General features: G+C 37.8%; 2 protein-coding genes across 3 annotated transcripts; one reads left to right on the top strand and one right to left on the bottom strand.

The window, feature by feature from the left end:
- Window positions 1–259: 259 nt before the first annotated feature.
- dhrs13b.2 (dehydrogenase/reductase (SDR family) member 13b.2) lies at window positions 260–5,775 on the bottom strand. 2 transcript variants are annotated; one of them, XM_046862167.1, is made up of 8 exons: window positions 5,492–5,775; window positions 4,164–4,349; window positions 3,785–4,042; window positions 3,355–3,684; window positions 2,639–2,968; window positions 2,318–2,410; window positions 1,510–1,532; window positions 260–756 (listed from the first exon to the last, which is right to left on the bottom strand). In XM_046862167.1, exons 1-8 carry the CDS (start codon window positions 5,532–5,534, stop codon window positions 748–750), a joined length of 1,272 nt encoding a protein of 423 aa, XP_046718123.1. In that variant the 5' UTR covers window positions 5,535–5,775; the 3' UTR covers window positions 260–747. The 2 variants fall into 2 exon arrangements, with proteins under 2 accessions (XP_046718123.1, XP_046718122.1); XM_046862166.1 differs by having other exon boundaries at window positions 4,164–4,352; window positions 5,492–5,773.
- Window positions 5,776–5,875: 100 nt separating this feature from the next.
- On the top strand, window positions 5,876–10,044 carry gemin4 (gem (nuclear organelle) associated protein 4). The gene is made up of 2 exons (XM_046863673.1): window positions 5,876–6,053; window positions 6,761–10,044. Exons 1-2 carry the CDS (start codon window positions 6,044–6,046, stop codon window positions 9,952–9,954), a joined length of 3,204 nt encoding a protein of 1,067 aa, XP_046719629.1. The 5' UTR covers window positions 5,876–6,043; the 3' UTR covers window positions 9,955–10,044.
- Window positions 10,045–10,565: the final 521 nt, after the last annotated feature.

Here is a 10,565-nt window from a genome sequence, read left to right as displayed (position 1 = left end):
TGGAGTCATCTTTCAGCCAAAATGCAACAGGACAATGTCCTATTCATCCCATGTAAAAACCTAATCTTACTTAAAGCGCTGACGTTTACTAATGTGGAGAATCAATATCATTTATATCCAATATGCCACAACTTATCATTCTCAGATATTATTGTTAAGGTTCTACCAAGTGATTTTAAGATATTTCACTTCAATAAAGTCAAAGCAGATATTCAGCTTTAAAAAACCTAGTGTAAACAAAACAATACAATCTTTAACATATTTTTATAATTTTACTTTTATTGAATCCTGGAGAAAATAATAGAAGTTTAATAATTTGAACATCGGAAAATTTAAACAGACTGTTTAGTTCTGTAGTTTTTTCAATGATGGCCAGTGTTATGAGCCAGTAATAGTCATCACAAACAAAACACAAATTATTCACAACATCTCTTTGAATTGTTAGTATTTCATTCTTTTACACTTTGCAAATTTACTAATAAAAACAATGCTCTGGCAGCCGTCTTGCAATTAGACTCAGAGGACTTTGTTATTCCTCACATATGGCTCCATTACTGAGTGTAAGTGCCCCCATAAACCACGGGATCAGACACTGGCGTTTACAACGACGTCTTTAGCTGAAAAATGTTCCAGCGATGCAGCAGGTAGAGCATCTGTGGGTTTGAAGGGAGAAGGAGGAGGTAGAGAGAGGGATGTGTTGTTGTCTGTCTCCATGGAGCGGACCTATAATTCCTCTGGCATCGACCTTCAATACATCTGCACACAGAAGACACTATGTAAACACACAATGTAAACAATCACATGGCAAACATATGCACTTAAACCCCCCCCCCCCACCACACACACACACACACACACACACACACACACACACACACACACACACGGGCTGCCACATTACTTGCAGGCTAGTGAAATACTGTATGTCTTCATATGTTGCTTTTTTCCCTTATAAGATAAAATTATTCAGAATTTAATGGCAATTATGTAGACTGGTTTAATACCCAACAATCTCAATGTAAATACCAAAGCAGAATTTATTTTTTGTATTTCATGGAATTTTGCATATGAATGAAATCAAATTAATAATTTGTATTTCCTATTTATTCCTTTCATTATATGGACCTTTCATTTTTCTTTTTCTTCTTCTTTTTTTCCCCCAAAATACTCTACACCTAACGATATCTTCAACCTCCAACCCCAGTGCCCAGTATTGAAGGAAACCTTTCCTTTAAGAAAAACCTTAATATTTTAAATAAAACCTGGTTTGCTGAAAAACACCTAAAAGAACTTGCCAAATAGTCCCACAAGGTCAATACTGTCAGACATTCCTATCATTGTGGGGACATTTGATTCCCACTAAGATATATAATTAACCCCCCACCACCACCACACACACACACACACACACACACACACACACACACACACACACACACACACACACACAAACACACACACAAACACACACACTACATAGACACACATTTTTCAAAAGGTTTCCCTTACCTTGTGTGCTGCTTCTCTTCTTGCTGTGACAGAGAAAAAAATATATCACTTTTTTAAGGACTACAATTATATTGCCATGAAAATTTCTCATTTATTATTTATTCTAATAAAAAAGTTTATAAGACAAATAACTTTTTTCTACCTTTTAGTTTGTGAATGTATATATATATATATATATATATATATATATATATATATATATATATATATATATATATATATATATATATAATCAACAGACCAAGTGATATTGGATTAATAATTTTTTGCTTGCTCTTGTATTTATTGTAAGACTAAAGGAGAAGGTATAAGAATGTTTTTGAGAGCCAGTCTAGTGGCCACTTGAAATGATTCTGACACAGGTGTGGAGGCTATGCAGCCATTTCCTGCCTTTTACCATTGTTTGATACCCAAAGGAATATTTGTTGAAGTCGATACACCTTGGCATATCAGGTGACTTCAGCCCTTAAAATGAAGGCATCTTGTTGAGGCCTGTTTTTTTAATTTCTGCTTTTGGGCCAATTTATTTTTGGTTCCATGTTTTTGTTCACTTTCCAGTGCACCTGTACAAAATCTGTACAAATTGTATTTATTGGAATGTTCCCCATTATTCAAATTATTAAACTCTATTTGTCATTACATACAGCAGTAATATCTCTGATAATGATGGATTGTGATTTCTACCACTGTACCAAAATAAATCCTGTACGACCAACCTAAAAGCCAGATTTATACCTTAGTATAAAAACTAACCAAACAAACAAACAAAACAATTATCAACTTAAAATAATTTTACACAAACTCTTACCAGAAATAAACTGAGGTACCAGCCATATGAGAATTCCTAGCATGATGATGATGAATCCAAACACAGAGAAGTACCACAGTGTTGAATCTTGCTCTAAACAGTGAGAAAAAAAGAGAAATTCAGATAGATACAAATATACAGTACAGTACCTAGTCAAATGTGGTCCTCAAATATCTTACTCCTTGTCTGCCATCTAGTGGTAGACATACTGTATGGTATTTTAGGGGGTTTCCAAGAAGGGAATTCCCAGTTTGTTTTCATGATACATAATGAACACAGTATAATTTTCTGGTCAGTGTAACCGAGTCTGTTTTGTTCTACCTGTCACAATGAGTGTGAAGCTCTTGCGGATTGGCGTGCCCAAGGACTGATGTTGCACCCGGCATGTGTACTTGTACCCAGAGTACTCTAGTCCAGGCTGAAGCAGGAAGAAAGCTGAGAGCGAATATGTACCATCTTGATGGTGTCGATGGCTGGAGTACAGAATGTTCTTCAGAACCTCAGGGACGAGGCCTGAACCCACTGGCTCTCGCAGCCACTCGATGGTCACATCGAGCGGGTAGTAGCCCTGAGTTTCACACACCACCTTCTGCTCCTCACCCAGAGTTAAAGACAAGGTTTGGCCAACGTTCAGTGAAACACGAGGTGGTTCTGTTGGGACATAACAGATAGTAGCAAACATGATTACGCTATTGTATTGATTTAGCTATTTATATTTGGGCATGTGTAATGACAAATAAAGTTAGAGTTGAAAAGAAAAACAAGCTTTATGAAATTGTTGATTCATTTAAAAGCGTGCAATAGTTAATATAATGATTAAGCTTTAAACTGAGCTTCAGCCATGAAAAACCATACTATCATTCTTAAAATCAGTGACATTGTAGACTGATTTTTCTTAAACTGGCTTTTAAACATACTATATATATATATATATATATATATATATATATATATATATATATATATATATATATATATATACACACACTTCAGCTTCTGTTTCTTATCAATTGAAAATACATGCATGATTGTCCCACCTTGAATGTTGAGGATAATGTCAGTGTTGGTGTGAAGTGGTGGGATGAACACAGAACATGCGTAAGTGCCTTCGCTAGTCTGCCTGGTGAGTGGTAGTTTCAGAGAGGCATCTCCTGCCGCAATTGTTTTCATGGACACTCCACTGCCTTCGCTCTTGCCTGTGCGGCTTGAGTAACTAAAAAGTTTTGTGCGCTCTCCACGTCTCTGGAAAACCCACTCTACCGTCACATCTGCCTGTTTGTGATCCACAGCAAACTGACAATGCAGCGTCTGCTTCTCCATGAGTCTTACGTGAATGACAGGCGTACGTGTCAGGACAACCATTGCAGCTATTAGAAAATAAAGAAGGCCATTAGATCAGGATGCAGTAGAGGAACATAATACCATGAGATAGATCATCTATAAGATGAATGGTGTACTCATGATTACCTGAGGTGGTCAGAAGCTGTCTGTCTCCAATTTGAATCTTCTCATGAAAACCTTCCTGTGCAGGTGTATGTCTGAGGAAGGTGGTGAGTTTAAACGAGCCCTGACTATGACGGAAAATACAGGTGAACCAGACATCATGTTCCTGTGCACCAAAACCAGGCCAGCGCATTACAATTTGTTTAGTGTTATATCGCTGAATCTCACATTCCAGCGATTCCTCACCACCTTGTACATAACGCCTCATATCCAACTTTGATGCTACATAAAACACACATATAAATAAATACTTTTAGACAAGTTTGTAATACCGTATATTACATCTTCCATCTGTGACCCAGTGACATGGTTTAAATGAGCATACTACTAATCCTATACTCACTCGTGACAAGGAAGGTGATAGCATTGGGATTTATGGGGCTGTCTCCTGAATTTCCAAACTGCAGGCCAGCACTCCGATAGTGAAACTTGACCTCCTTAATCCCCTCATCATTTATTTGTACCGTCTCATCTTGAAATTGACATGGCAGCCACTGGACATCATAAACAGACTGAGTTCCACATATACCTGCTGGAAATCAAAATCAGGTCACTTGAGTGTAAACCAGAATGAAGCATGATTGCTGCACATCACAAAATCGCCTAGGTCGAGAATAGAAAAATATCAAGCTTTTAATGGTTTTAATGATGAATTTTTGGTCAGGAAATAAGCAGAAATTAAAAAAATATATTAAGTAAATTAGCATGGGAAAGCTTTTTACTTCTTGTGTGTACATTCTTGACTATTTTTTACGGAAACAAAAGTAAGTGTTTGTCCATTTTTAATGTTGTTTTCTCTAAATTGCTTTGTGTGAACATTTTGTAAAACCAGACATGCTGAATATTACATCCAGGGTCTTCATGATTTTACCCTTGCTTAAAAGAAGACTTTAAATGTGAATTTCCAAATTTTTAGCAATTCACTGCAGCACGTGTAAACAAGCAAATAGTGGCACAAGAGGTGTCACAAGAATGATTTGCTATCATTTTGCCTTGGGAGTGTTGACTGTAACACATTTCAACTTCACTAATGGTCTTTCAAAACCTTACAGGAAGAAAGAAGACTTATGGTCATGTCACTACGTCCTGTCTAAAATAGAAATGTCCAAACTCAGCAGTAATATTATTTTACTTATCTATATCATTTCATTGTTTTAAATGATTTGAAAATTTAATTTAAATAATTTTTCATTAAAAATGTATTCAAATCACTTTACACTCACTCAATGTTAAACATGTCTTAAACCTAATCTGTATTGCAAGGACATTAAAATTAATCAATTCAATCTAAAAGGTGTTTTTATGTCGAGATGATCTGTATTCATAACATTTTATATCTTCATTTCTATCTTAATTTAGAAAAATACTATTACAGTTTATTCGGCCTGGATTAATGGCATTAAAAAACAATAAAAAATGCTTAATGAGTAAATGATAAATAAATGGCATTCCACAAAGCTGTTCTGTAAATGTTTTTATTTTCCGAGAAGTGTAAAATAAATGAATATTTGCACTTTATTGTAATAATAAATATGAAAAAACAAGTACATTATCCAAGCTGTCAAATGGCTTTACAGAACAGACGGCGATATGAGTGTTTCCTGGTTAAATGTAGTCTGTAATATTGAATATTAAGGTGGTATACAAAAATCAAGCATTACTCCACCTTACCTGAAAATAAAGCAAGGAAAAGTCCACCAAAAGAAGTAATCATGATAGACCCGATTTCAGAGATCTGCAGTCGGAGCGCCAACAAACCGCCATGCAATCATTCTGCTTTCACTTTCACTTCACAAGAACTGCAGGTAACTCGTGCTCCTGTGACACAGTGTGACGAGTAAGCACATTTCTCCTTCTGCCTTCATCAGGATCTGAGCAACATCCTGCTATTTCTCCTTATGTTTCTAAACCAATTGGAGAACAATGTTACAAAAAATATATATAATAACAAAAATACACCGTTTTGAATGATCCATGACTGTATGAATGTACTTGAACGCTAGAGGGCGCTATGTTTCCTGTAGGTTTTTCTTCTCTGCTCTCGTTGATGCGGAAGTGTGTACAAATGTTTCTGCTTTTGAACGCTCAGTCCGCGTGGCTGAATTGTAGCGGTAGATAACACATGCATACAACATATAAGTTTACCAATAATCTGACGGGAATAAACACATAGGCCTTTTGGTCTGATTTTCTTTTTTCCCCCTAGCTTCAAGTAAAGCAGTTATGGACCAAGGTAATACAGTATTCATTTGGTATTCATATCTCATGCATGCAATCATTCAGCTCTTAACTGTAATCATTGAGAATTTAACTGCTGGTTTTTAACTTGCTTGGTTGCAGAACGAATCTACATGTGAATTTGGTTAATGCCATACATGTAGGTACATAGCTGGATACTTAGTAATGAAGTAATCGCTTGATCCTGATCAGGATCAGTGGATTTATTAATCCCAGTGTCCCACCAAAAGCCACGCACAAGTTCTTCATCTACACTGATGTTTTCAAACATTTCACAAAAATGCTTTGCCCACACTGAAATGTTTATTAATGCTTACATTTCTATACTGTTCATGTGTAAATATGTAAGACACATTATTTCCATCAGGTGTTTATTTGTTTTTTATGTCTCTGAGTTGATGCAATTGGCAAGCCAACATTTCACCCTTTTAAACGAAAACCCAAATCCATCTCATTGTGGCCTGAAGGCCAAAACAGAGGAAAAATATAAAAACATAATTATGACAATCGATGTGTTTGTCCTTCTATTTTGCAGTATGTTTTCTCAAAAAATCACTTCACATTCTAATGTGCTTGGATCTGTTTTAATGGGCTTTCGTTGCACTTGTGAAGCATACAAATGACTTTGATGCAAAAACTTGCATTAAAATTTGACTGAGGGATCGGTTTTAATCTTTCAATATTGCCTTTTTTTGCTTTCAGAGTCCTGGCTGAACTGTGAGAAGGCTGCTGTCTTTCAGGGTGGGTTTCTTCTGGCTAATCAGTTATGCCAGCCTGAACCTCTGACCGCTTTAAGAAAAGAGGACTGGAAGCATGTTGGACGCCCTATTGTCCAGGCTGTTACTGAAATATTAGGACAGTTGTGTGTAACCAACCTTGAGAGGCTTCACTGGAGAAAGAGGATTCTGTGTATTCTATGGAACAAAATATTGGAGAAGGAGAAAGTGGATGATATTGATATCAGTTGGAAGGAAAATCCATTTTTTGCCTTTCAGAATAGCCTCCCTGATATAAATCATACAGTAATGTTTGAACTGATTAAATCCCTGGGCTTCTTCGGCATCTATGTTGAGTTCCTTCAGTGCTTTGAATCAGTCCAACAGTGCAGAGAGCTGGAGAAATTAATGAAACATGTTACAACGGACAGTACAGAAGCGGATGTGAAATTCTTGCTTGAGGTGTGGTGGGAGCTGTTAAAAGGAAGGAAAGAAACAGAGGACAACCTAGACCAAGTCTTTACTGCTCAGTGTATTCGTCTCACACAGACCCTCCCTGACTGCACACCACAAGCTTCAAAACGATTTAAGCCAGACCCAGATTTGGACATGTCTACCACATGTGTAATGTCCATCCTATTCCAAGCTCTAAAGGACATAAAAGATACTATAACTTCATCTGAGATATGCTATTTTGCTCTTTCCAACTGTCTCGACATGCTGTACACATTCTATCTGTTAAAAGATCCAACAGACCTCCCAGCTTTAGTCAAAATCCAAAACATTGCCCATTCTGTAAGCCTGCGAAAGAGGAATAATCCTTTGGAAGGGGTTGATCTTATTCAGGCCATTCATGAGTGTCACAGAGATCTTGCTGCCGTACTAACTCCTGCTCAGAGCAAGCCAAGTGGAATTACACTGATCCAAGCCATGGATACAATACTTGAGTTAATAATGATTTGGAAAAACAAGGGGTTATTAAGCATGTCTACTAAAAACCCGAGTGCTTTAGCAGTCCGTCTCCAGGATAGTCTGGGCAGAGTTCTTAAGTCTTTGGAAGTCCAGTCTGGGAACTTGGAGGGAAATGGACAAACAGTAAATAGTTTGAAAAGAACTTTGGAAGATTTGCTTGCATCTGCCTCTTTTAATGTTCCAGAAAGTCCATCAAATGAAATAGCAAATATTGCCATAATAATAATTGACAACAGTCTTAAGGGGTTCGAGGATCTCCCTAAAGTTTTTGCCTCCAAACTGAGCCAGACTGTCAGTGATACAGAGTGGCTAAGCTGCCTTGAGAGAAACAAATGTGCATTTCAGAAAAAAGACTCTCTCATGGCTTTAGTCTCTTCTCTTATATCCAAATGCCAAAGTGATGCTGATGTAAAACACTGCAGAAAATTCAAGAATATTGTTGTGGAAATATTTTGTCAGCTGTCTTTACCAGACAAGAATACAATTCTTTCTAAAATTCTTACCTTATCAGAGAAAGGTTTGCATGGGTGCCTTCCCAGCTCTGTAACTATAGGCTATGATGAGGAGCTAAATTTGGCTTTTAATTGCATTATTCAAGGTGAAGCAAAAAGCAATCTGTGTTCTGCCGTCAGTGCTATTGCTCGTGTGGCTTTCCAGAACCCCGAGGCCACCATGCGCCGGTGCTGCCACATGGCTGTAGTGAACCTTGGTGCTCATTCGCTCCTTGCTCAGATTCTCCAGCAGCTTTCTGGTCTGGTAAACACATTAAAGAACCAGAGTGGGACAAGAAACAAAGAGTTCAACTTGTTATGCAGATGCCTACAGGATACTATGTGGAACAAACTCTCTTCACCTCAAGAGGAAGACCAGTTTCTTTGTTTCCTGTCGTTATTGCTGGAGTCCAACATCACTGATCAAAGGGGAGAAGAACTAAGCTTTCTCTTACCAGAGGATATTGTACAAGCTTTGTTCTTACCTTGTCTCTCATTTTCATTTCCTCAGCCCTGCAGGCTTGAAGTGTGCCTACGACTTTTACAATCAGCTTTGGCCCGTGTATCCACAGATGAGGATACACAATGGATAATGAACTGCTCTCCATTTGTTCTCCTATACTGTCTTGCTCAGCTTTTAAATAATTGCAGTAAGTGCTGGGAGCAACAATTAGAGGGTGATATTGGTTTATCTCTTGAATCCAAAGAACTGTTGATCTCCATTCTGCCCACAGTGGGCAAGGCAGTTGGCAAGGAAGTGGGTCTAGCTCCTAGTACTTGGTCCAGAGCCCTTTCTTGGCTTTATGCAAAAGTGGAAGAGCTTGACTGGACTGTTCGCATTCTTTTAAAAGAAGTATGGGGCAAGCATTTCAAATATGAGGTGCCAAGCTCTCTCATAATGGTAGCTGAGCTTTCTGAGCAGGAGTGGTCTGGTTTGGTGTTGCCTCACTATGGCCAAGGAACTGGCCTACTGGCCTGGATTGAATGCTGTTGTCTCTCAGATCATGTTCAGGAAATAATGCTGGACTCCTTATCTCTAAATTTGCTCAACCCAGAGGAAGTAACTATGTTCAGTAAAGGCTTGTTGGTGGCAGTGTCTCAAGTTCTCCCCTGGTGTACAGTTGGTGAATGGCAGCGACTACTGAAAGTGTTGTGTGAACTCCTCCAGTCAGAAAAGCTTCATGTACCATATTCCCTGGAATATGTGGACTTCCTTCCATTACTTGACCTTCGTTCGTTTGCTCATGATTTGCAGTTGTCGGTGTTCCTGCTGCGTATGTTTCAGCTTCTATGTGGTTCCAGCTGTGCAGGATGGCTACCTTCCCAGGGTTGGGCACATGTAGGCCGGCTCTGTGCTACTGCCATGAGGGGCATCATAGAAACTGTGAAGAAGAAAATGCCAATCCAGACCACCACCACCTCCACTAAAAGCCCCATAATGAGTAGTGGAGATCTCTGTAAGGAAGTTCTGTTTGTGCTGACTCAGCTGTACTGTCATGCGCTCCACATGCAGGTGATGATACCCGGACAGCCAGAACCTTTGTATTTGTGTGCACTCGATATTTTGTCCCACTATGAAGTTGTACTGTCTGCATACCCTAAATGCACCACTGCTGTACAGGTAGCCAATACACGCCACTTCTTTACAACCATTACAGACAACCTGCAATGCATGGACATGAGAGCTGTCCTGCACCAGAAGATTGCTCAGCTCTGATGATTAAATGGGAAAATAATGTTCTTGACTTACAAATAAATCTCTTGATTGTTCAATTAACCTTCACAATAAAATCCTATTAGCACAGCATTTGCTGGTCTTTTGTTAAATGACTTAAGGGAAAAAAAGAACTTGAAAACATTTGAGAAAACTCCTGAAAGTTGTGACAGTCATTAGATTTTTCAGCCATAAATGAGAACATAAATTAAACTAGAGATTTTACTATGTAAAATGCCACTATAAAGATATTCTTTCATTTTAAGTTCCTATTTTGATTTCGCATTGTCTTTTGGGCATTTGTAAATATGCCTAGAGGTCTTATAGGTGCCAGGTTGCACTGAGGCATTAAGTTTATAATGTTGACCAGAAAATGGTATATTATATATCTAATTATTTTATGACTAAATTAATTAGATATAGTACATGACTGCTGCACCCATATGATTAGAACCCTTAGCAATCTCTTTTGCAATACTTTAAAAAAAGTATAATTGGGTCAAATTTATTTTGGGAAAGCGGTCATAATTTTGTTATAAGTTTGTTGTTTGGTCATAAATTGACCCAAAATAAATTAACTCAATAATTTCAATAATAGTACTGTATACTAACAC

Source organism: Silurus meridionalis, chromosome 12, assembly GCF_014805685.1.
Source record: "Silurus meridionalis isolate SWU-2019-XX chromosome 12, ASM1480568v1, whole genome shotgun sequence".
NCBI classification, from domain to species: domain Eukaryota; kingdom Metazoa; phylum Chordata; class Actinopteri; order Siluriformes; family Siluridae; genus Silurus; species Silurus meridionalis.
Note: the sequence above shows the minus strand (reverse complement) of the source record. Positions and strands in the feature narration are given on the sequence as shown.

What these genes read in the sequence shown, in the direction of transcription:
- dhrs13b.2 (XM_046862166.1), bottom strand. Translation starts at nt 5,534, where the DNA reads ATGATTACTTCTTTTGGTGGACTTTTCCTTGCTTTATTTTCAG. An exon ending in TTTCCTTGCTTTATTTTCAG is followed by an intron (nt 4,353 to 5,491) that starts GTAAGGTGGAGT and finishes TTTGATTTCCAG; the next exon opens with CAGGTATATGTGGAACTCAG. An exon ending in TATCACCTTCCTTGTCACGA is followed by an intron (nt 4,043 to 4,163) that starts GTGAGTATAGGA and finishes TGTTTTATGTAG; the next exon opens with CATCAAAGTTGGATATGAGG.